At 36.8% G+C, this 27,136-nt stretch overlaps 1 protein-coding gene across 9 annotated transcripts in view; it reads right to left on the reverse strand.

The window, feature by feature from the left end:
* Nucleotides 1–2,861: 2,861 nt before the first annotated feature.
* Nucleotides 2,862–27,136, reverse strand: part of NBEAL1 (neurobeachin like 1) — an 82,982-nt gene continuing 58,707 nt past the window's right edge. For 4 of the 9 annotated variants that reach the window (XM_030487981.1, XM_030487978.1, XM_030487977.1 and 1 more), the window contains 21 exons: nt 26,364–26,488; nt 25,326–25,452; nt 24,108–24,256; nt 23,424–23,557; nt 22,431–22,532; nt 21,165–21,260; nt 20,918–21,042; nt 19,525–19,665; nt 19,299–19,429; nt 17,957–18,066; nt 17,272–17,389; nt 16,419–16,516; nt 15,992–16,108; nt 15,404–15,493; nt 14,093–14,202; nt 13,307–13,479; nt 12,753–12,847; nt 10,935–11,051; nt 10,106–10,267; nt 8,867–9,015; nt 6,183–8,195 (listed from right to left, as the gene is read on the reverse strand). In XM_030487981.1, coding sequence (XP_030343841.1) covers nt 7,922–8,195; nt 8,867–9,015; nt 10,106–10,267; nt 10,935–11,051; nt 12,753–12,847; nt 13,307–13,479; nt 14,093–14,202; nt 15,404–15,493; nt 15,992–16,108; nt 16,419–16,516; nt 17,272–17,389; nt 17,957–18,066; nt 19,299–19,429; nt 19,525–19,665; nt 20,918–21,042; nt 21,165–21,260; nt 22,431–22,532; nt 23,424–23,557; nt 24,108–24,256; nt 25,326–25,452; nt 26,364–26,488 — 2,743 coding nt within the window. In that variant the 3' untranslated portion in view covers nt 6,183–7,921. Of the gene's footprint in view, nt 5,472–6,182; nt 8,196–8,866; nt 9,016–10,105; nt 10,268–10,934; nt 11,092–12,752; nt 12,848–13,306; nt 13,480–14,092; nt 14,203–15,403; nt 15,494–15,991; nt 16,109–16,418; nt 16,517–17,271; nt 17,390–17,956; nt 18,067–19,298; nt 19,430–19,524; nt 19,666–20,917; nt 21,043–21,164; nt 21,261–22,430; nt 22,533–23,423; nt 23,558–24,107; nt 24,257–25,325; nt 25,453–26,363; nt 26,489–27,136 lie in introns of those variants that run through there. The other 5 variants (XM_030487983.1, XM_030487980.1, XM_030487979.1 and 2 more) reach the window with 3 other exon arrangements.

Below are 27,136 nucleotides of genomic sequence, written 5' to 3' on the forward strand. Positions count from 1 at the left end.
GCTTTAAACCATAACCTATACTGACAATCATGCTTCTGGGACAGAAGATGCATTATGAAATTGTCTGTGCTGAGTATAATCACAGACCTAAGCTCTAGAAATACTTGCCAAATTTCCCCAGTAGACAAAAATAGAAAGAACATATAACTGGAGGAACTATCTCCTGAAGAAAACAAGTAAAACACCTATTATATCTGGGCCATTTGGGTAAATGGTAACTGAAAGAAGACATACTAATTTTCTTCCACAGATGCGTAGCAAAAAGGTGAACTAAAACCAAACAAAGGGTACCTTTGATTAAACACTACAAGCAGTTCCTCATGCATGGGGTGCCCAAGACTGCAGTAAGACAAATAGCGGTCGACGCAAACTGTGCAGAGCATGCTATGCTGCCACTCAGAGGCATTTCTGCATTCAAGCATCTGATGATTATAACAGTGATGAAGGGGACAACAGTATTTTACCATTATTTTTTTTAACTGCAGTAGCTTTTCAGAAAACTCTTGCTGCCTTTAAAAGTATGTACTAACAAGGACAATTCATACAAGTGAGGAAAATTTGGTTTCTTGGGATGGAAGGAAAGACATCTTCCAAACACCAGTTAAGTCTAACATTGGTATACAATGAACCCACACACATGTGACTGCACAAAAACTATCACTTTCCCCAAAGGAAACTACTACTAAGTGTCATGTTTACAGCTGAAACCAACAGAGCTTTTAAACCAAAAAGCATGAAAAGCCCATGCTAGAACGCACTGAAGCACATGCTTGAATTTCCACCTGCTTAAATATAACCCTATGTAGTATTTTAATCTTACAGTATTTATTAGATCAGGCCTTAGGTTCACGTTAGGATATGTATTTATGTGTGTGTGGGGAGGTTAATTCTTTGAAGGGAAAATAATATATTCACAGTACATAGCCTCAGCCCCTAACCTAGCCAGCAAGGTGGCTTTAATAGTGGAAGAAAGGAGTGTCTTCAGGTGACAATACAGAAGAAATGTCTACACAGACTCTCAGTGTAGGAGCAGACAGAGGCTGACACCTCCTCTACTTCCCTCCCCAGCTCTAAAGCTCCCTACCATAATCTGTATATAGATACACATTTTCAACTAAATATACACACACACTAAAAACTTTGTGAAACATTTGGTTGCTGTACGTACACTTTCAGTGATTTCGTTGAGATTGGTAAAGACTTGCAGATGAAACACGGAGGAGGGAGACATGCTCCAGGGAAGTGAGGTATACAGTTCCCTTGCTTGACTAAGGCAAGGGTTAGAAGACCTAGCTAATTACTGTGCATTAAAAATAAAAATGAATTTATCATTCCTGCAGGACTGTCTTAAAGCAGACTGATGTAGGCCTGTTACCAGTCCCATACAGAATTTTTACAGTGCAGAAACTTAGTTCCTTGCACTTCATTTAAAGGACACAAAAATACACCTCTTAAGAGGATCCTTATAAAGCAGCCGATTGACTAAACTTACTTAAAGCCTGTGAAGACTTTGACAAACCCATTTTGTGATAAAAGTCACAATCTAAGGTACACCGGGGTGGGGGGGGTGGGGAAAGAAAGCTTGTTTATTTCAATTACAGATTAGCAAAACAACTGTAATGTGTGGGTGGGTTTTTTTGACTGACTGACTATTTCCTTTTTAATTCAATCAGGCCCTAATTTCTACACCACCTGTTAACTATCAGAAGTGCAGTTAATTTAAGATTGGAATTATTATTTTGTGCTGGTGTTGTTAAAGTACATGGATGACAGAGATGTAGTTTCTAGATATCCTATGACTATTAGATAACAAATATATTGATATAGAATAATTTGTCTAAGATGCTAACTTGAACAGCAAACATTTCACTTGCTGAATGCTTGTATAGTACAAAACCTGCACAGACTAGATGAGATTCCTCACTATAAAGACAAGTAAAATACTGTCAAGAATAAGTAAATTGATATAAGTAAATTTAACAAATGTTTTACTTGAAATAAAGGAGAAATGTCTTCTAAATATCATCCTTTGGTATGCAAATTCAAAACTGTGCTACGAAGAAGTTACTCAATACTGCTAACTACTTGATCTTATTTATATACAGGTATGAAAAGAGAGTTGGGGTTTATTTTCTTTTAGAGAGATATATATTTACACTCCTACTAACTCAGCTTCAAAAGTAAGCATATCTTAAACTTTGATACATATCATTAGTGTTGTTCCAAAAAATTAAAAGAAGATACCACCAAACTTGAGGGAATCAAAGAGTTATGAAAGTCAGTTTGCTAATTCACAGTGCACTGCATAAGAGACTGCAATTCAACCAACCTAAAGAGCTGATAAGAAAAAATATTTTCTACTTTTTAAAAAGACTTATACAAGTAAGTTAAAGCCAAAAGAAACAACGTACCACCTACTGCTTACACTTGTATCTTTTATTTAAAGCTGGTTTTAGACAAAGGCAAAGTGCAGACCTTCAAACCTATGGGGGTCTTTCTAGAGGGCCTCTGGCAAGAATGCTAAACATGCAATGGTGTTTACCTCCCATCCTCAAGGACCAGATAGAAGATCAAAAGGCAAAGGATGTTGCCATTCTGCATAGAGCATAAAGCAGCCTAGACTCGCCTCTCCCCCTCTTCATTCTGCTGCTGCTTTGTGCTGAGCACAAACTAGCCTGAAGTTTGAGAGCTCAGGAAATGTCCACAATTAAACCTGTCCCAGATATTTGTGAAGATCACGTAATGCTTGTAATGCAATGAAATGATGGTACTCAAACATCAAAGCTTTTCACCATAGACTTTCATCCCAAATTATTGCAACAACATTCTATTTTACTTAAACTGACACAGTGTATTCAGTATTCTTTAATATTAAACTACAAACAACCATTTATTCAACTGTTGTATAAACTTAACCTAACGCACAGTAGGATGTTTTCAAGCCCTTATCTGAACCCCTTCTGTGGAAGTGACAGAAAGAGAACTATGCTTTCACCAAACACTATGAAAGACCTCTCTCCTCAATTTTTCCACTTGATTCTGCTAACCCAAAGCATCATTTCCTGCCCTCTTCCCCTGCAAGTAAACACTTAACCTCATATATGCATTTAGACAGAACATATATGCATACTTACAAAAACTATCAACTCAGTGCCCCAAATGAGTTTTCCAACTTCCCATAACACAGAAAAATCTCACATTCCAAGCTTAAATTCTTCTAAAATACTCTCGAAAGAGCTCCCCTGGAATCCTTCTTCATGAAATCATAATGGACAAACATACTTCACATTCTCATATACACACTTAATACTTCCAGAGTATCCTTAGTATTCTTACTGGATAGGCAATTGATCAAAAAATAGTGTTTTCATGTCTCTATAGCTTATTTGAAAATACAGATGCATTTAGGTTTAGTTTTTTTTTTTTTACATACATGGAGGCTGAAAAAAACCACACTGCTCTACTTTTGGAAATTTAATGTTCTCTTGGCAAGTGACTCAGGGAAATAATTCTTATTTTCTCCTACCTTTCCAGACAATCCAGTCTGTCACAGTGATTAGCTAGAATATTGCGACTATGCATAGACCCACTTGTTCACTAGTCTGATTTATTATTTCATTTACAAAAGCTGAGAAAAAGCAGCACGACTTTCTTTACACAACACATTAATCAGTCATTAGGAGGGTTGTTCGGGGTTTTTTCCAGTAAAGAAATTGAGGCAGTGAAAACAGTTTAAATGAGACTATCAGAACTTGTTAAGATTATTCTTTTCTGGGGTAAAGAGATACTATTTCTACAAAGTTAATAAATATTGTGCTAAAAGTTAATGAAATAAGATTATACATTATGGAGTTCCTCAGGTAGTTCAACAGCTCCCCAGCCACAGGGAATATCTGATAACATTTATAAGAGATACAACACACATTCATTTCCATAAATAAATAAAAATAACAAGAAAAGTGATGGCAGAGGGAAGAAAGGGGTAGCCAAAAGGGAACATACTAGCTAACAATCACTTAGAGCTCTGCCTTATATCTATAACTCCTCTTACCCCATGGTATTTTCTCCTTTTAATAGACATACATACATGAATATACATATATATACAAACATACACACATATAATACATATGCACACATACCTTCGCAGGCCAATCCAAAAACTTGTATTATTCCCTCAGCACCAAGCTTTTCTAACAGTATGGGCTTTATCATTTAAATCATTAATATTATTAAAATGTCAGAATGATAGGAAAACACACACCCTTCTACCACCATATATTGCTAAACCAAAAAAATCAGTAATGGCTTCTCCAAAATATAGAACACAATCCATAACTATTTTGTTGATATAACGCAGGTAAGGATCTGGTATTTTCCCTTCCCAGGCCTTCCCTGCTTGTTTATAGAGGGCAAAAAAATAAAAAAGGATAACAAGTGGTTCGGTTACACCAAGCCAAGAAACAAACGGGTGCTATTTAATTAAATTATGCTGCAATGTTTAAATGATTTTGCAGTGGAAATTTGCTTTTATTGGTAGGAGTTGCCTTACTAATGAAGTAGATTGATCTTTTACCAATATATAGATACCGATTCTTCCTCTGTATTTCTTCAAGATATTAAATATATTATGGGATTTCTTGGTGTGTGTGTTAGTCTACCTAACAATATAAATAAATTTTCAGCAGCAAGTATTTCCTACCTCCTTCAGCTCCTTCACCACCTTCAACTCCTTTGAAGTTAAGTCATGTCTGTACTTTAAACAATTTCTGATAATCAAGTAGTGCAACACAGATGTTCCTTGCAGAACAGCCTAAAACTGAAACTACACAAAAGAAGATAGCAATAGCCATTTACAAGAACAAATTGGAACAGATTGTTCATTGGGCTAAAAAAAAAGAATATATGGAAAAGGTCATAACTGTCAGCTATCCCAATTCTGAATCTGACCACTGCAACTGCCAGAATTTTCATTTACTGTTGGAGAATTACAATGCTATCAAAGCAAAGCCAAATAGCTTCCTTGTGATCAAGGAGCACCTGGCCCTATTCAGCTTTAAATTAAATGCTACTTATCTTAAATTCAATTATCAAAATTATCCTTTTTTTTTCTTTTCTTTTTTTTTTCTGAAACACACTTTTAGCAGCTATTTAGAGAGGGATTCTGCTGTGACCACATCAACACAGTTAAGGAAAAATATGCAAGCAAGCTAAGTTGCCTGATTACATATGCTTATCACTATACCTCTACCATAGGTTCATCATCAACAGACTTAAGAATTAAGGACCTGAAAGTTGAGATACACATTTAAAGTGACCAAAAGATTAAACATGTTTCTGGAATCCATGAGAGAAGGTAGAAGCAGCAATCACTTGGAATCTTGAGTGTTATATTCAGTCTCTCCTGATGAAATCTGGCTGAGCCGTTTGCTTGATCCCCACAGCTTTCGGGAAAGCTGACCTGAGCGCATCTGTTTAAAAGTAATTCAGAGAAACAAAAGGAGGGGGAAGGGATAAGGTGGATAAATTAAAAAGGAATTCAGACACTGATTCTGGTGAAATGCAGACACTACAATGTACTGCATAAACAAAATCACACCAACAAAAATTATTTGAAAACAAACCAAAAGCTACATTTAGGGATGATATTTGGGACTGACAAAAAACATCAGACAAAACACTAATCACAGTCTTCTCTGATTTTGAACAGTTAAAGGAATAAAGCCAAGTAATGTGTATTTAATACTTAACCTACTTCAAACAGCTTAGAAGCAGTGTTAGGAAGGAAAAAAAAAAAGAAAAAAAAGAGGTGAATATCGAGCAAAAATGAACTAAATTAGAAGAAAGGACATTTTATTTTAGAGATTTCAAACAAAAATTGCTAGAAGTGAAAAGGGAAATATAACCAAAATGCAGGGCAGTGATGGCAGAAGGAAGGTAAGAGAGAAAGGTTATCTCCTCGTATCAAATTTATACAATCTTCCAAAGATCCCGTGTGCAGTGCTCAGAGTAAAATTTAAACCAGAAATAACCCATACTGAATATTGCATAAGTCAAGACAGATAACAAGCAACCAGAGGCCATATTAAATCCAGCATCTGGTAGGTCTGCAATCTGACAACAATTTGCAAGAAACTGTTTTAATTTACTCCTTAAGTACAAGGCATATGATTGGCCAGTAGTGATCAGCCTGGCAGCTGATTAGATAAAGAAATCCCTTGCAGTTTAATAAACAAGACGCATGCCTTAATAGCACAAGTTTGAGAACAGTTCCCAGCAGTTAGTACTACAAATGAAGCATGCTTAAGAACTCTATCACCACAGCAGCAGTGTTCTAGGAAAGGCACAGTGCTGACCAGGATTAACGCTAACAGGTGATAATTCCCCAGAGTTCTGCAACATCCCACACAACTAAAGTAATAGTTAAAAATACAAAGACATTTATTATACTTCACATCATACTGGATACTGTCAATGCGGAAACACTATAGGCCAATCTTAATACCAAGCAGCATTTCGCACATTAAAGGTCAGTCTCTCCCTTTATCCTAAGCATCAGTATCATCAAAATCCCAAATGACAACACTGTCTTCTGTATAAGGATAAAATTCTAGTAATGAATATATTTCTTCAAAACTACAGATAAATAAACAAAGAAATAAATACCCCATATATACATACTTTTCAAATATATTGATGCCATTATAGAAAACTAGAAAATCTGGGACATAATGTTGTTCCTTACATGTTTGTGCTTTTTAAAAAAAAAAAAAAAAAAAAAAAAAATCTATTTACATGGATATTAAGCTTGCAGATCATCTGAATTATAAACAGAAAATCCTCAAAAAAAGTCATTGGAAAGCCTCTACATTCATAAAAGGAACCCAGTATTTGAAACAACACTTTCTCCATAGTTAGAAAAATAGATGTGATAGAGAACTGGGGAAAAAAAGAAGAAAAAGCCTTCAGTCTGATGAGATACATAAATTTCAGCCTACAAAAGATCTTTTCTATGCGATAGGAAGCTTAGAAATGACAGTGACTTTAAAGCTCCTGTTACAAACATATGTTTAACCACATCATAAACAGCTCTTTGTCAATTCTACAGTAGGAAAAAGCTGTCCAACTGGAAGTCAGTGGAAACCTCCCCTCCCCATCTGTTGCAGGCAAAATCAGACTACCATTGTGCAAAGCCTGTCTCACATATTAAACTATATATCTCCTAGCTACAACATTTTAAAATACTGGCAAATAAAGTTGCTCTGTTTTCACAATTAAAATATAAAATTAAATTAATACATCTTCCCTGGCATGTACTAAAGGTCATGCAAAAGTGATAATCACATTTTCAAATAAATATACTGCAGCACAATGGAGATTGGGTTATAAAGAGAAGCAGGTTTAAGCTAGCTCAAGTACTTTGAAAGTCATGAGAAGTAGTACTTCAAGCAAAACCTACATTTTACACAGGAAAAGTTGGGCATAACTATTTGACAGATGGAAGCTCTGTATTTGATACTGCATATGCAGTACCAACAAGTTTGTATTCACCATATGGAGCACAGAGCATATTGGGAACCTACACAAGTGATTCTTTGTGCATTGCAATTAGAGACTCTTAACAGAAAGAAGTAATATTTTTTCCCCCAATGTCACACAATGCATATTAAAAGATATCTGACAGAAACCATAAAAAATAAAGTATCTTGCTCTCTTTCATTTCCAATTGTCTTCTGGAAAATTATTTCATCAAGAAGTAGCTGACAACACTATCACGTTCAGAAAAGGTTAGCTATTATGACTTTGCTTATTCAGGTGTGAGTGATAGAAGTCTGGAAGTTAGTCCAGCTGAGCTTCCCATCTGTGATCCCTATATACCTTTGATTCTTAATGAGAAATTTCAGTAGAGCAGTCTCAAAAGTTATTTCTTTCCCACTGAAAACTGAAACTTGCTCTTAAGTTTACCCTGCCATAGAGGAGACCTCTTGCTCAACTGGAAAGCAGAAATAAGTGAGTTTCCCACTGTTCGGTAGAAAAAGTTCTTGATGGTGGGTTTTACCTCTGCTGGCTTGCCAACACCAACGATAATCAACTTGCCATCCTCCAAGCCAACAAGGATGTGGCTATACTCTTTGGTGACAGAAATGCAATGAATTGGCAGTCGCATGGCTAAGGGGGAGATGGTCAAACTCAGGCTGAAATGAACAAAAACCACATAAAGTACATTGTGTATTTGCACATATTGCAAAGAATCACACTGCATTTGAAATTGCTGTCCACATGATGCACTATAAAACAGAGTTTCTCAAGGATCCAGTTGGCAATTTCAATTATTGTAAACTCCTAAGGAATGATCTAATTGTATCCCAGAATAGAGCTCAAGTAACAAGAAAAAGCATGGATGGGTAAGTTCACTGTAAGGTCATTTCACCGAAGAACTGTGACATTAGCCCCACAACTGCCTAAGAGACAAAGATCAGGCACTGCAACAGGTTGCTCAAGGAAGCTGTGACTGCTCCATCCCTGGCAGTGTTCAAGGCCAGGTTGGACAGAGCCTTGGGAGACATGGTCTAGTGTGAGGTGTCCCTGCCCATGGCAGAGGGGTTGGAACTAGATCATCTTGAGGTCCTTTCCAACCCAAACCATTCCATGATTCTATGATCACTCCCATTCTGAGGAGCAGTGGAGCTCTACAGAGCATAGCAGTATATGGATTTTAAAACTCAGTGCAGAACTACATGAGGCTTGATCCTGCAGTTGCTGCGTTCCCAGTGACTAATGAGACATGGGGACAATCACAGCGTTTCTCAGTAAGCCTTTATATTTATATCTCAATAATAAACTACTGAAGGTGGTGGTACATTACCTGTAGAGATCCCGTATGGAAAGAAATCCCTGTAAGCTGCCCATCACGATATACTCGCCAGTCACACACATATCTGACACTTCCTCCTTCAGAGTCTCAGAACCCAGATATTTTCCATTGACAGAATAGAGATGTAATGCATTCTTATCCTGCATAGATCAAAAATAAATCTGTCACGGAGGACTGAATGGATTAAGACTGTATTATTTGTATCTTTAGGTCACTAACAGGAGCTAACTTGGACAATAACCCACAGATAATATTGCTGACAACAGCTTCCTTGCTGAACGACACAAGAGTACCAAGCCTATATGCAATGTGTATGTATACTAGGTCCTGTATGGAAATTTCTGAAGTTATTCCTCATTTCCTCATGATGTAACATGGTAACATCTTACCTATCTATCTAATCAATCTCAGATTTTCTGGAAATATCCATGGATTTAATGGACGGGTCTATTTTATATGGGTTTTTGTTAAGAGAGAAGAAGGGAAAACAGCACTCATCTTCCGCCCTGCTGCCACCCTTTCCCCCCAGTCTGAAAACCAGAAGGAAATAGGTATATTTCCACAGAGCTAGATATAGCAGCATTTTCTGGACAAGGCAATGAATTCTTGATGGATTAAAGATACAGCTATCATGACCATATTAAGCTCTTCCAGCCCGACAATACCTTGGTCACTTCTCTCCCCATCTTCCCAATACAGCCAGCATGCCTACATCCAATAAAATTGCCTTCCAAGAGATTTCCCATGCTCATAGAAATAACAGCTCTACCCTTATTAAAGCAACTACACAGCTACTCAATAGATAGGATAAGCTAAACTGTGAAGCTCTTAGCTGTATCTCCAATCCAAAGCTAAGAAACATCAGTGTAGTCACTGGGCATCTTGCACCCAGAACTTAATGCTCCCCTTAAAAGCCTCCATATCTGTGCACAGTGGAACTTGTTTCCTCTAGTTTTACATTTCAAAGCAGCTCCCCCAGGAAGATTCATTAGTGCATGCTTGGGCATCTTCCTTGCATGTGTTTGAAGATTTTCATGAAGCTCACAGGAGCACAGTATGTCTGTGATTTATCTTTTAATCAAATTGCACTCAAATTGGCCAGCAAAATTAAAAAAAAAGGGGGAAACAGACACAGCATGCTCAAAAAGCCTCATTACTTTAGGAAATAAGGATAAAGATAGGTGCAAGTCTGCAGTGAAAGGCAGAGAGGTATTCCATGAAACTAAGTACCTTAAGAGTAGTCTTTCCTTCTATGCTGGTATGGACAACTATATGGCCTTCCCAGGACACAGCCAGGTTGGGAACAGTCAGCAGGAGAGAACTCTCACAAGGTGGTCGTAAAGTCCTCACGTACTGACCTTTCCGAATAGTGCGGACAATAACAGTCCCATCCTGCAGTGACCAAATTTAGGTAAGTTGCTACTCAGCAGACACATTACCACAACACACAGAAAAAGTATTTAAATACAGAGAGACTATTTTGAAAGCACTTAAATCATTAACTGGAGATCAAGACTCCTGAGCATTAGGAATTCTAGATGAAGCAGCATTCCCCTCAAGGCCATGTGCTATAGGCATATGAAAAAGCAAATGTAAACAGGGCAAAAGGGGAAGGATAGACAGCAAATCAGCTATTTTGTATGTCATATTTATGAGTATGCATTATGTGCAGTACAAAGTTCAGCAGCCTGCCTATGGTACAGTATAGCAGAGCATGGGTAAGCTGCACAGAACCTTCAAGGTTAAGAAATCAGCGAAGAAACGGTCACAGAATTGTTTCTATGAGAAACTTAAGATCTCCAAATAAGCTCACACACATTAAAGCTCATCTGTGCAGAATAACACAACATGGTAGCTGAGGCCTATGCTGTGCAGAGCAGTTTGAGACAGCCTGATTTGAGCAGGCAGCAAAGGAAAGGGCACCCATCTTCTGCAAGGCTGAAGAAAAAAATATTGTGAAATAGTCACATTTTTTTGTATTGCTCTTAATCAACTTCAGACACGCTCTATGGTTTGAGTAAAAGAGAAGCAAAGAAGGGGAATGTATGAGGATGCTTACCCTCGATCCTGATACTGCCATATCCAGTTCAGTGCTGATGCCAACACTCGAAACTTCATCAGTATGCCCGTAAAGGATCTGTAATGGCTTAGGTGCCAGGCCTACAGGCACTCCTCCCTGAGAGTAACAAAAAGTGCAATGACACATTCTCTTGCAGCTGAAGGACAAACAAAAAATAAGTTTCTGGTATCTTCAGTATCAGTTGCGTGAGATGTATATTTGACATAGGCCAAAACCAAAGGCACAACTCACCCATTCCAATTTCAATTTTTTGCCTTTTATGTCAGCAGCCCTATTTACTGAAATCACAAGAACGAATGAACATACAGTTACTATGTGGATGTGAAAGACAGAGTTACTTAGCTGACTTGTTTCTATCCCTTCAGATGTCCAGGTGTGCAAGGAATTGAACTCTACTTTCACAGACAAGCTTAAAGAAGCTGAAAGCTATTTTGCTTAAAGTCACAGCAATTGTATTTTCTATTTTGAATTCTATTTTCAAAGGAAAATGTAAGGAAATAATCCTTCTCAGTGACTACCAGTGTATGATATGCAAAGGAAATCTTGCAATAATATTCATTAAAAAATAGTAATTTTCCCACATGACTGCAGGGTGTCAAAATTATTTAGTACTTTGTTCCAGGGAGTGTACTGTCAGCATATACAGGCTTATTCTCACAAACCACTTCAAAGGCAAGATCTGTACTTAGAGAGAAGGTACAATAAATAGTTCTGCAGAGCACTATTTATTCTCATTTCTGTGATAGAAATTTGACTGTCAACCAAGCCCTGAAAGCCTGAAGCATGCAGGAATGCAGAACAAATGTCAAAATACAGAGCTGGGATAGAAGGTGACAGTGCAGAACAGACAAGCAAACCAGAAGTGACAGTATGCAGTCCCATTGCTGCCACATCGTAAAGAGCAAGATAAAAGTCTCATAAGAAGAATTTACAATACATACAAGTATCATTTATATATACATTAAAAAAACCCAAAACATTAAAAGTCTTAAGAAAAACCAATTCTAAACAAAGTTAATCTCCAAAGGATGATTTAAGTCACAAATTGCAAAGAAATAAATTTAAAAGTTCCAACATTTATCCTCACTTGAGACAAACAAATACTGCGCTAAGCAGTCTCACCGTCCATAACATGACAGCTCCTGCCTGCAGTTAATCCTACCTGTACGTCTGAAGTTGCTTGAAGCAGCAATCAGAAGTGAACATTTAAAATGCGTAACAATGGAAACTGCCTCACATTTCGAGTGTAAGCACAGACATGCATTGCACAACCACTTTCATTATGTGAAAGCACAAGACCAATATTAAAGAATTCAAAAGCACCAGTGTAAATCCAGGAAACAGTCTACTGTCACTGCTAACTCCTAGTGTAGTCATCACTACTACCCACAGAGGAAATGCAATGCTAAAACGCAACTAGTGGAGTAAATAGCAGCCTAGAAATGTAAAAATACTCAACTAGAAGTATTGTTCTGGCTAATTCTGGTAGTCTCAAGCAGTGTTTCTCTCCTTCCATTCTCCCATCTGTATAATGAGGGGTAATATTTGCCCATTCTGAATATAATCTATGAAATCTTTGAGAGTGACTCTAAAATACTCTACTTCAGCTATATAGTAAGTAATGTGTGCAGTGAATATTTCAAACACAGAACACAATGGGACTAACAAAATTACTAAGCTAATCAATTTTAGTGGACTTTCTTCCCTGCAATCCTGAAAGAAAGGAAATCAATAAACCATCACACCAAAACATAGAAGCACTAAATAAACTTCTCAGAGTATGCCTAAATAACCTACCTGATGAATTATGTGCCATATCATACAGGTAGTATCTCTGGAGCCTGAAATTAAATGAATTCCACAGTAGTCTATTGCCAAGCAGGTCACAATATCTAGATGAAGGAATGAAAACAGGAAGTTATCACATACATATTTAAGACTATTTTCGCAGAGTGACAATGTGCATGCAAGATATCAACAATGTATCCTGATTTGCAGTCAGCATGAAACATTCCACTGTGATAAGGGCTGACGAGACTTTGTTAAACAATGAAGTCATTGTACAGCCAGGTGTACCAACCTGACTTAATCTCTTTGCTACATAAAAACAGCAGTCAAACCTTATTTTGAAACTACATTAAACCATCGCTACAATGATTAAAAAGCCAAGCTCAAGTATTTACGTATAATCATGGTTCAAGTATTCTTCTCTTAACACTGCCATTTCTTTATACCTGCTATGCTTGTCCGCCCAAGTGCACTGGCTATAGTTCTTCATTCCAAAAACACCAAACATCAAGGTACAACACATAAACCCTTTCATTTCACGATATAAAGAGTTAGTTACTAACCCATGTGCCTGATGTGCTGTCCAATCAGCTTGCCTTTTGTAAGCGATGTTACTCTGATGCTGTTGTCCCAGTGTCCTCCACTAAAGAGCAGTTTTGCATCATGGGATACTGCAAACAACTTAGAGGTGATCTCCAGCCCCGGCGCAAAAGGACCACTCACGCTGCGTTGTGTTCTGTAGGGAAATGATGAGCAGTTAATGAGAGTAACCTTAGTCCAAATCAATGTATTTTATGTGTTTTGCACTTTCTGTAGCCTTAAAAATTAAGAAATTCCATCTGTAGCAGAGGCTAGAATAAAAAAAAAAAAAAAGAAAAAAGAAAAAAGGTGAAATTCTGCCCCCGAGACCATAGCAAAACTGTCACTGCCATTGGCAAGTGGAAGCAAGATTTCACCTTAGATCTTTTCAATCTTTTATGCAATTTGATAACTTATGTGGCTACTAAATATTGTAACATTGAAGAAAAAACAAAGAAACAAAACCACCACATATACTTGCACTATAGTGTAACAAAGTATAAAGACTGCCCATCTTGGATTCCAAGATGAGTCTTTATAATTATTGGGAAAAAATTAGAAATAGTTCTAAGAATGCAAAAACTTAAAATGCCACTTACATAACTCTACCTCTATAATCTGTAATACTGTGAAATGTTACTGAACATTAGAAAATGCATTCTTAGGTGAAAACACAGCCTATGATAACAGTACAATCCACTGACTGTTGAACACTTTCTGTATTTTATTACTGTACATGTATTCATCTGCACCCCTCCTCATTTGCTTACTTGGGATTTGTCACTGTGGTATCCCTGATGAACGTAAAATAGTTGGAGATGTTTTTATCATAAGGTAGCCAACCATGAGTTCCAATAATGCAGTTCAGGCTTGCCGTTACCTAAAAAAGGTTCAATAGAAACATTGGTGAAACTAGAGGCATATTCTCTTCCTGCTTTGATGGTAACAGAGCTTGCATAAAATCCAGTACAGGCTTCTTGAGTATTTACCACAAAGGAAAAAAACCAAAACACACGCCCCCTCACCCACAGGTTTTCTAAAAAAGTAAATAAAATAACCTAGCTCAGGTGAGTTAATCCATGTGTGGTATATATTACCAAGTTAGAACAGTGAATGTTTTAGATAGGTCAGAGAAGTTGAATGGGGGAAACAGGGCAGAGACAAAAAAAAAATAATCACGAAACAAACCACAAAAAACCCAGCCAACCAACCAACCCCTCTTAAACATTTCATTACAGTTCAGTCATTTACTTTAAGCTGCTGTTTCTCTTCTTTGAAACGGTAATCGCTAACAGTTAACATACTAAGACAGGAGGTTTTAAAAAAGTTACACTACAGTTCTGTTTCTGAGAAACTAAGAAAGGAATCTAATTATATGAGGTATATTTTCAGATATTTAGAAAAAACACAATGCGCATTTTAGACATGTCCAAATTCCAAATCTCAAATACACATACCACATTATGCCAGGACACTAAGTTGGACCTACAAAATAGGAATATTGGAAAAGAATATTCTCCCCTGCAAAACATAGGTATTATTGCACAGGAGCCAGTATGCAGACCATACATACAGATGTAGTTACAAAACCACTCTCCTCCCTTCATCATTTAGCCATCTGTTACAGTACCAGCACCAGTATTAGTCAGTGCAAAAGCTAACTAAGAGAACAGGCCTTTGGAGTGTGTATACGCCACATATGGTATAGTTTAATATATAGGTTGGAAAGTAATGATAAGCATAATGATACCATTAATAACTCAATCCTGTCATTTTAAAGCTGGGTTGCATTGCATTAGAAAATTGCTACTATGGAAGCGGATCAAGTGGGCAACTTACAATACACCTCACCACAACTTACACTCATGTATCATCAGCAGCTCTTAAATGTCATTCAACAAATCAGCCTGGCTTCCCTTTAGAAGACAAATATTTAACTTACAGTTGACATTCATTATAGATTAAGGAAACACATTTGAACAGGGACAGTTAAGAAGTGCTTCTTTACAAGCTGTATGGAAAAAAAATACACCTATTTGACTGTCTGCAGTTTAAGAAGGGCATTGGCACACGCAACTCACCAAAATCTCTGGGCTTCCCTGAGAAATAAAAGAACGTGACTGACTCCTGGGGACAACAGCTTTGACAATGGGCACACCATCACTGATTCCCTACAAGAAAGGACATCGGTTTGGTCTGATTATATCCAAGAACTGAAGGACAAATCTAGAACTTGTAAAGAGTCATACACAAAGCCTCTGAAACCAATGCGAGACCTGTACAGTACTCTAAGGCACTACCACACACGTTTTCAGTTCACACAGATATGCTTTGTCACAAACACCAGAAATTAAACCCTGTCTCTGTCCTGAATCAGTGAGTTTAGCTACCACGTCCACAGTTATCACCATTGATGTTCTTAGCTTTCCTAGTGTGATGGCTAACTTAATAATCAACCACCACCCACACAAGTGGCCAATACATACAGATTTATAGGATTCAACCTCTACGTTGCTAACTAAGGCAAGTGTTCACTTAGTACACACTGCATTTTAAAATATTTCTTTAAATAGGAAACAAGTTTATTTTCATCTAGGTTGTGACCTTTTGTTTCAAGTACACCAGAAGTTTCAGATTAGACTTTAAACAGTTTTAAGTAGCACATGTACCTCTATGAAGAATGACTTCAGTTCAGTGAGGTGCTGGAAGAGATTCAAAGTAGAGGTATCACTTTTAGTTAGTCTTTGCACTACCTCTTCTGCTGACAACCTTTGTGGATGGGGCTCCTAGGAGACAATATTTGAAGGAATATCAGATTAGACAAATGTATCAAGTTGTTGTATGGAAATCAACGGCAAAGCAAACTTTTAAGCACCTAATTTCCCTTCTTAAAGTAAATGAATTTCTTCTGAAAATGGTATGCTACATTTCCATCAGTGTGACCTTTATAAATGGTAATGTGGCAAAGACTTAACATTCCCAAAATTCCAAACTATTGTCTTACAAAACATTACTTTGTCACTTTTTCAGAAGTCCTTTGTAACTCAATCGGATTTAACTACAAAGGTCTGATCGAGAGGGAACAAGGAGCATTACCTTTAACAGCTGACAGGGAGTTTGCCCAAAATTGTTTATCATCCCTTCTAAAGCTTTCCTTTCTTTCTCATCTGTTAAAGCATCCAAATCCACAGCCCCTGGATTACAACCAGAATGATGAAGGGTAATGAAAAGGAAAAACAACACAATCCAAACAACTTACTGAGAATCAATATGGTCAACAAGTGTTGCAGAACTTAATTAATTTCATCATTATCATCCTTTACCCCAGAAAAGCCTCCAAACAATGTCTCCATATAAAATATGATCTGAAAATAATGCTCTGCATGTAGAATTTTAAGTGTATGTAAGCGCAATAATTGCAAGCTTTTGTCTTACCAAATGAATTTAACATACTTCATGCATATAATAAGTTGCACACAAGCCACCCAAAATTCCAAAGAATTAACAGACTAACATTTGTCTTAAGTATTTGTTGTTTTTAAGCAATTTGCCTTGACTCATAAACCACAAGAAACTTCTTCTCACAAAAAGCTTTCAAGCAAGCAAATGAGAAACTAACAAAAAACCCCAAGCACTTTTAGAAACAAAAATACAAGCAACTGGAACCACCCCCTTAAAAAAAACCCCACCAAACCCAGCCAACAACAACAAAAACACCCCAAACAAAACCCAAACCTCTTTATTAATATTTTAGGTTCACAACTTCTGGTCGAAGCATCAAATATTCTGGTTATCTGATGATAAATTACAAGTTATACTGCTGTATGTCATCTACAATTCTGTTACCTTACCATATGCTACTGTATGGCATGCTTACAAATCAAGTGTTTTCTAATACTGAAAACCCACAAGTCTGATGACAATGACAAGAGAGCATACTGCTTAGTACCTTCGTAAGTACAATAGTAGAACACATTGAGCGCCTCCACTGCAGCTGGTCCCCTCTGCTTGTAGCCAAAAATCAAATCTATCCATTCATGAAGATGAGCAGAAACATACTCAGATTCCTAGAAGGAAAAAATGTTCTTGTAAGAATAAGAGAAGTACTGCTCCCTTCTTAAAGTATTCAGTATTTTCTGTGAAAGAGATATAATTCCTAAACTCAGAGTATCCACAAACCAGGTATATACCAATGTACAGGGCAGAAGCATAAGAATATCCAGGTGTGTTAAGGGCAGTAGCTGCCAGGTAAGAGGGAAAATAAATACAGCGAAGCAGCACATTTAGACTACTGAAATGCAACTATGCAAGGAAAGGTAAGCTGCTAGTTCCCTAGCACCACACAAAATAGTCTTTAAAAAGCAAGGGAAGTCTTACTACCTAAACCCACCTAATTCTGTATTTTACCTCCTAGGGCAGCAAATTCCCAAATTATTAGTATCTTCAGGATCTTTCCTTTTTCCTTTTGAACATTTCATTGACATGCACAGTGCTTTTAACTTAAATTCTAATGGTATTTTTAAGTCAAATGCAACCACAACTCTAGTTTGAATGTAGTCCCAGTATTTTACACAGTGACAATGTATAAGTGTGCTTTCTTTATCATTACTTCACACATACAAACATCATCTTACCAGAGCCTTCCTGTGTTTATAAATGAAGTCTTCTGGGGAGTGGGCCCATTTGGGGAGAACAACATCATTTACCACCTCTTTGGATATTTGAAGCTGACCTAAGTTAAAACCTAGTGAATAATTTGGAAAAATTTAAGAGTTACTGCAAAATATTGAAAATATCTTGATCCCTTATCAAGATTAAAAAGCATTATTTTCTCAATGAAGGATACTGAAAAATTATTAATGCAAATCTCCAATAACCCTCCCACTGACATAGGAGCCCAGGGTCTGCTCTGAATGTTTAAAATGTGGAAGAATACAGGATAACAAACTTCCAAAGCTCCCAAGTGATTTTAAAGCTGAAGTCCCAACCTTTAAAGTAGCATAAATATTTTACACACCTATCTGTAAACATATCTGCATTTGCTTTGTTCTAACAGGGTTGGGAGTTCAAAACATTTAAATGAGGTTATTCAAAAGAATTAGGTTACTTATAGGTTTAAATGGTTGTATAATCAAGGCTTTCAGTAAGTCTTAGATCCCATCAACTTTCAGTGGAAAAATGAAATACTTCAATGACTTTTGAAAGCATGACTTGAGTGTTTCCCATTTTTATAATTTAGAACTCTAGTAGATTGTAGTGAGCAGACTAAATCATCAGCAGCACAAAAACACAAAACCATTTTTAAATTGTGTAATAGGTAGAGAAAGAATTCCCTATGCAATAAATGTGAATCAAAAAATGGCTAGGAATCTCGTATCAGAATGCAGGATGCTGCCTTTTCAATCAGCATTATATTTGAGTGAAACAGCTTTCTTTTTTTTACTTCTTCTGATGGGCACTGAAACCTTACACAGCTCTAAAATCAGGTGCCTTTAAACACTGCATTGAAAGACAACAGTAACAAGCACAAAATATGCTTGTTGCCTGGAACAAGTAAAAGACCTAACATGTTTGAAGATGTCCAAACTCTATAACCAAATGAACCCAGTAAAAAGAATACTAATTAATCCGTATTAACTTCTGCTAGCTATTTAATCAGTATTAACTATTGTTAACTTTTTCTTTTTCAAACATCGAAATGAGCATCTCTGATCTTTTACACTAGGTAAACAACACTATTTTTAGCCATCCTAAAGCACCCAGTCTGAATTTTAAACAACGTTTAGGCTGCTGCTTAACACAGCTGGTGTCTTCATTAAACAGTTTGAAGCCAACATGATGATTAAAGTAATTTCTGTAAGCACACTATAAAGCCTAAACAAGAAGTGTTCCACAGCATTCGCAAATGGTGGTAAAATTTTTTCTGAAGAATAAAGGAACACTTTTCTATGGAAATATTCCGAGCAGTCAGTTTACCATTTTGATTCTCCAGGAACTCTGGAAAGTAGAAGAACTCTGGGATAAGTTCCTTGACATCATTGGGGTTGTGCATGAGTGCCTGCCAGGTAGCAGGAATAGAGTGGAATTGCCTGTCAGCACAGTCAAATCTGTGGATCAGAAAACTCAGGTTAGACTTTAATCATTCCCCCAATTAAATGATATGGAAGAAAAAAGAGGTGCTGCTTATTTGCTCACATCATACCTGCCACTTTGAAGTTGGATATGAAGTGTTGTGAAAGGTTCTACCCGAATGAGGTAATGCATGACACCAGCAGCATTTGAGTAATGTGTCCCATAGTGAAATTTGTCAATCATCCCAAGGGGATCCTCAAAATTCTCATATCTGAAAAAATAAATCTTTATGAATACAGCTGAGCACTACAGCTGATTCACATGTGGATTATACTTAGTGGAGGCAAGAATTCAAGAGAAACAAGCACAGCAATCTATAAGAGAGCAATACATTGAGTTCTATTAACCATGAGGATTCCAAATCTGATTTAGAAAGTCCCTAAGCAAGACTGCTGAAAGATAGAAACGTACACTGAATGAAGCCTTTACAAGCCTATTCTTATACTCTTCCCTAGGCATTTGCTATCAGCTTTAAGAGACTGGATAAAGGGCAAGACAGGTACTGATTTAGCATGTCTTTATAACAACAGGCAAACCCCCCACATCACTAAACTGAATATTTATTATTGAAAGGACTTCTGACAGTTTCCTGTAAGATTTAAGGGATGGGGGGGAGGGCGGAGAATGTGGTGTGTGATGGGGGATGTGTGTGTGTGACTGCATCAGGATGCAGAAAAGATTTATTTAGCACTCATGCCCATTTCCCTTTCTACTGGCAAACTCAGTCTGCAGTACTATGCCACCATCTGGTTGATATATTCCTTAGTGTCACAAGGCTAGTAAGAGAAATTATAGTTAAGCATACTGCTGGAGAACCAATTTCATTACAGTCAGGGATAGAGCCTAATAATTCAAAGAAAATTCTCTATGTTCCTCCAAGTATTCAGAAGAAAGCTGGTTTTGGAGGATGCCTGACAAGTGCAATCTGGTACGACAGCATGCTTACTCTCCACACTAGCAAAAAAGGATCACTATACTGATGTGTGGGTGTAAGTACTTGTCATTCCTACCTACAGAGGAGTTGCTGGAAGTCATTGAGTTATATTTTACTTCAAAAATAATAATCTATGCTCGAAAAAAGGAGCACGAAGCACAGATTAGGATCAATGCTACCTCTCAGCACAGGCAGCTCAAGTAACCGGAATGATCTTGAATCAGAAATGGGACATGTATGTGTCTTCAATGTGCTGGGCCATGAAATTAAGTGTTTCTACAGCCTCTCAGTTTTTTATCTCCACATCTGAGAAACAACTGAAAATTTACAACAGTAAGTTTTGTCCTTTCACTGCCATGTAAGCTAACTAATCTGAATGCAGCAGGAGCAACAAATCAACAACCTTTGCAAATGTATCTGTGATGTTATAAAATTAGCTTTAAAAATTTCACTGTCACAACTTTACTTTTCTATTAGTCTGGAGACTCAGAAAAGACTGACAAATATAATTGAGTGGTCAAATACATACTTCTCTTTCACAGCCTTAGCGTTCTTTTCATTTACCACCCCTACAGGTTTGGACAGATCCCTAAAGACTGCAGGATTATTCAGGTCCAGCTCTTCTGAAGTATAATCTCGTAAAATCCAGGGAAACTAAAACCAAAAAGAGTCAAAGATCAAATGAGATTAAAAATCTATCTTTCAAAATAGAAATAATACATATCTTTGGTAAAAAATAAAATAAATAAAAAAATTTAAATTTTTCTTTTAATTACCACAGGGTATTGAGCAAGGTCATTGTAAGTTCGTCCTGCCATTGTGTTCAGCTGAATAAGGTAGTCAAAGTTGGATATTTCTCTATTCACCCATTTCTGAAGGACAAAAAAAAGATACAATGGAAGTTACTACAGCAAAGATACCACTATCGCAAATTACATGTCAGTATTCATCTGGCAGAGGATAGTACTGGGAAGTGAAAGGCACAAGACTGTAAGAATGGTATAAAAGTCCAAATTTAATCTCTCCTAATAAAGTTTATTTTCCCTTTGATTCAGTGACTGTGCTACCTATATTTCATTGAAATAATGCCCCTGATTGATGCCAGTACTGTTTTAAATACAGGGCAGCAGACAACTAGCAGGCTCAGAATAAGAAAAGAAGAAAAACAGAAATGAAGAAACAAAAAGAAGGCAGGTAAACAGGTACTGAGAAAAAGGAGAACAGAACTTTGAGATCCATTAGAGTTCTATGGTCAAAACTTACTTATAAATTGTTTTCCCATTGGTTAATAGTACAGGAATTTGTAAACTAACACTGCCCTTGCACCTTTGCTCCACTATTAAACTAAAAAACAGAGCTCTGTTCAGAAGAGCTCAGTATCTCCCTGTAGTGTGATGGAGACATTTCATTACAGATGATATTTTCTCTATGTAAATATAAAACATGGTAGCTTTTATTATTAGGGAAAAAAAGGAAAAGTATTTCCCATGTTTTAAAAGTCATTTGTAAAGCTTTCTCAGAGAAGCTTAGATGATCTCTCTCAGAAGATAAAAACACATTTACTACATTTAAAAGTTTATCCATGTTTAGTGTAATACAGACATTTTGACATTTTCCCTTTATACCAATATTACTAATTCCTTTAAAGACCATATATCCTGCTTAATCTTCACATGGACTTTGATGAAAGCCCCATCACAAAAAGGTAGCATGGAAAATTATTTGCACATATAGTGAAAGAAGTTCCAAGATCTGAACTCAAGATCATGGACTAAAAACAGAAGCAGGTTTTCCATTCTTGTTGGAACACTTGTCATAATCACATCAACAGAGCCTGACTCTATCCATTTACCTCACTGACTGCAAACAAAAACACACCAATTCTACAAAATATGCATGTGAAAGTTCAGGGGTCAGACTGAGGTACAGGAGTTGGCAGATGTCATCTGAACACTGAGGAAAAAAAAGCAACCTAAAATCAGTAGTCCAGGACCTTCCAGGACTCTTTCAAGAAGCACAGGAATGCTCTAGATGTCCCATACCTGCGTTAAACCTGAAGCTTTAAAAAGTTCCTGTGGAGATCTGGTCCCAGAAATATTTGGAGAACGCAGCGACAGTATTCTACTATATACTTTGTTTCGTACCTGTTAGAAAACAGCATTTATAAAAAAATTATTCTGGAGATTGAAGCGTACAAGTAAGCAATTTCTCTGCTAATTAACACACGCAATAAACAGTGCACAGTTACACTTTTAAGCACTTTTATCTCTTGCTGCATAAAACATTTGGGACATGGATGGACGTGACATTCTTCGGTTACAGGGTATAAAGGCAACGTATGTAATTTTGTGTGTGTGTGTAGATGCTACACAGAAAATCATTATTGCCACAGAAGTCACGTAGGAAATACTGCTGCTGTTCAAATAAAATTACACCAATGTTTTCCCTACAAAACTATTGCAAAGGTTTATTTACTTAAACACTCACATTTTATAGGAGCTATTCATAAACTCACCTATTAGTATGCAATTTAGTCTCTAATACAAAGGATCACCTACAGTGACATTATTATTGGGGGGGACGGGAGGGGAAAGGGAGGGGACAAGAATGATTCACTAATCCTAAACCATGGAACGTAGAAATAGCAACAGTTTCCAGTGTTGTGGTAAAATAGAAAGTCTCTTTTGTTTTGTACTTAATTTGCTCAGAATATTTAAGATGTGTGGGCTTCAAGACACTTAGATTACTATTCATGTAATTTTAGTTGAATAATTGTTCTGTATCAGAGAGAATGAGAGACAGGAAAAAGAAGAATCTTGTTTGATCTGTCTTTTCACAATTAATCAGTTTCTAGATGCCAGACTGTAGTTTTCACAGACTGCAGTCTAGTTTTCCATAATGGCTATATCTAGCAAACCTTTTGCTACTAGTGTTACAGTATGAAAGACACCAGCCTCAAATTAGACACAATCAGTGAACTTAAACTTGATATTTGTGCTAATTATATAAATCAAGGAAATACAGGGAACCCATACCTCCTTATTGAAGTTGAGGAAATAGTTGGTTTGATCTGTAAGGAAGATCTCCAAAGCTGACCTCCTCAGATTGTACCGACGCAAATGTATCTCTCGAATTTGAGAAAGGTGCCATTTGAAATCAAACCCTACCCCTAGGAAGAGCACTTTGGTTATTGACTTGAAATATACCAAAAACTTTTCATATAGACGTAACGCAGTATCATTTCCAATCATTTTGCTAGGAAAATATTACTAACTTCAGCTACTGCTCTGCTAAAAGAAAGAGGCAGCAGGAAATAGCTGATTGAGTATAGAATTTGTTTTTGCTTTCTGATCCAAGACACATTATAAATGTATACTGTTGACAAAAAGACAGAAGAGGCAAGTGCCATTTAAGCAGCAAATTAGAGTTAATGACTTTTTTAATCAGCAAACTTGATTTTTTTTATAACTTCATTTTTTTAAGAAATACTAAGAATACTGAATCAATTTAACAGCTCAGCCAACTACAGTTCCAGATTCCTGATTCTGAAGGGATCAGCCAGCCACTGATCACCAAGTACAACATTAATTTTAGGTACAGATTCACAACTTGTCTCTTCATAATTAGTTTGACACTCAATCTCAAAAAAATCACACTCAGCCGACTAAAAACAGAATGCTGAACCGCACTGGAAAGAAAGAGATACTGATTGTACTCACCTTCCTCTTTTTCAAAGCTGCCATCAAAGAAATAGATGTGCTGGGTAGTGATCTCCAGCCTGCCAGGTATCACATCAATTACTGTAATGAGTTCGCAGTCTTCAGACAATATGAGTTTTTCTTTCTGACTTTGCTCGTCCTTGTCATCCCTACAAAAACACCACTAAGCGTTAACACACTTGGGTAGATTACACAGTTGCTTAGGTACTTGGTAAAGAGTGCAGTTTAGAAAAGAATCAAATTTGAATGGCATTCAAAGTACAACAAATTATTATATGAAGCTACTTCCATCAGGGGTCTTGGATGTTTCAGACTAGACTACCTAACATAATTTCATAGCATCACTCTTCAGGTTTGGTATTTCAGTCTCTGGCACAATGGACTTGACCTTCCTTGAAATATAAAAACATGAGGCTGTGTTTCTCTTTCTTATTTAATTGCTAGGTGCTTAAATGCTCTGACCCAGAGCAGAGCTGAGTCCTGGTTCGTGTGACTAAAGTTATCTTTAGAAGCATTTGAAGAAATGCTTGCTCAGAAGTCTATAGATATGACGCATCACAAGCAAGTGTTTAAGATAGATACAAGAAAATGCATTAGTATCACTCAAAGAAGTGCCACATCTCTACTGGACTTGAACACATAAATGCATGCACAAAATCACATGTCCAGTTACTGGAGTGAAGCATTTGGTATCTCTCCCTGCCTTCAAGGGAAGCATATGAAGGAAGCACAGCAAGTCTTCTCTCTAGAATGCTCTTAAACGCAGAGGACTCCAGCAGATTAATACCAACCAAGCAACTATGCAGCTGACACTATAAGGGAATGCCCCTGGCATCTGTGAACAAGAGCCAGTTCCAGTTTGGTCTACGCCCCTACAGTGCAGGCCACTTCTTGAGAATTACAGCAAATATACATTGCAAAAAAAGTCTCAACAAGTCTGTAGCTTCAGCTTCAGGCCAACTATGAGGAATGAACCACCAAAAAATCCTCACAAACCACAAGCATCTGGTCTGCCTTATTTTCCCTGGGGCTCTGTCTCTCACTGTTCACAATGATAAATCCAACAGCAACTATTCTGCTATTCAAAATTACTACAAAGGCCTGGATTGTATTAAGGCCAGAAGAGGGAAGCTTTGTATGCTAATCAACTCCCAAAGTTGTTCCTTTCTCCTTATCCCTAGCACACAAATTTCAACTGTTCTATTCTGCTGTACTTACAAATTGGAACTGGCTGCTGTGTCTTCTTCAGGTAGTTCAAGAACATCATCTTCCAAGTCACTCACTTTCACCTGCTTCACCACCTCCAGAAGGAGAGACTCACTAGAGGGCTCTGTCTGATGCACACCTACCATAAGTAGACATTTGAGCTCAGAAAAATTTTTCATACAATGCTTTGGAAAGCTAAATTACAGAGTGTATTTTCTACTGTGAAATGTTGGTTTTAACTGAGTTAGGAAGCAACCAGGCTTCTTAAATACTTAATGGAGCAAGCAGAACACTAAAAATACTCCTGAACTGCATGGAAATATATATTAAAGTATAACAGTATAAAGGGAAGACATAAACATGTAAGAAAATTTTAAACTGGATCCTGATGTGGACATTTCCAATAAAAATACTTTGCAGTGTTCTGCCAGACACTGGTAAAGCATGCAGATTTCATGGAAATACACTGCCTTTAGTTTGCTTACTTGAGTTTACAAGAGTTATTTTTTTGTTTGAGTCTTGATATCCAACACACCTACTTAAAAGACTGTTTAAGTAGGTTAAACTCAGCTGTCTGGCACACTCCTGAAACAAAGCACATCATATCTACACATGTTAATCATAAGCACTAAAAGGTTTTAAACAAATCCTGCCTGCTTATTCTGATCTCATTGTTTCCTTTTCTTGAAAGAATAATCTTATGAAAGAAAGCTATGTGACTGCTTATTTTATAACAAAGGAGTTTGGCAGGTTTGGTGGCTTGTTTTGGTTTTATGTTTTGTTTCGGGTTTGGTTTGTTGTTGCTTTGGTTCCCCCCCCCCCACACCCAAAACACACATTTCAATGAACAAGGAGAAATGATTTCAGTAGAAAGATGCTGTTTCAGGTCAAAGCACCACCACCAGTATGTATTTTACTATAGAGAAAATAAAGAAAAAATCAAGATTTAAGTATCTACTATCACTGATTCTTAAATACAAAGAGTAAAGTGTGTATCTTTCTTCAGTAAAGACTGAAGAATACCAAGTGAAATATCAAATACAACTTTACCTAAATTATCTCTCAGGTCACTAGCATCCTGATGAGAGTTGAAGTTGTAATTCTGTACTAGTTTTAGTCTCATACGTGAAAAATTTTCCACGTTTGAAAGCTTCCAGTGAATAGGATGCCGTTTCCTAAGAAAATAAGAACATTCATAAACACAGTCAAAAAGCTAAAGACCTATATGAATTAATTGATTATGAAAGAGTACGTTTTTAGAAAAATACTAGTCATCCACTTGTACGTTGTGAAATATAAAAGCAATAAACTGCATTTTAATTTTCTATTTCATATTGCAGCTGTTATCATCCTAAAGCACTTTGTAAACACTATCCATTTTCTACTGAAATGTATCAAATTGCTTACACTTCCAGAACTTTATCCAGAATTTCCTCAAAAGCTAAGACAGGCAAAATGTATTCTTTTAAATTGAAATTACCTATATGCATGAAAACTTCATCTTTATTATTAAGCCTGGTCTCTGTTTTCCAACAGAACCATAGGAGCTCTCAAAAAGTTTTTGCAACACTCCATTGATAAATAATTTTTATTTGTTGCTTGGCAAGAAAATCTAGTTTTCAGGTGAACAGCACAGCATTACACTTCAGACTTTGCATTTTGGTAATTAAATGCAAAAAACATTATAAAAGATGCATTCAATATTAACTTCACATCTCAAGAATGGTTACCAAAGCCAATTTGACAAGGTTTTAACCATGTGAAACAGCAAGTTAGTCATGTGAAAAAATATGGTTTAAGCATCATATAGGTTTGACTTAAGA

This window comes from Strigops habroptila, chromosome 5, assembly GCF_004027225.2.
Source record: "Strigops habroptila isolate Jane chromosome 5, bStrHab1.2.pri, whole genome shotgun sequence".
NCBI classification, from domain to species: Eukaryota; Metazoa; Chordata; class Aves; order Psittaciformes; family Psittacidae; genus Strigops; species Strigops habroptila.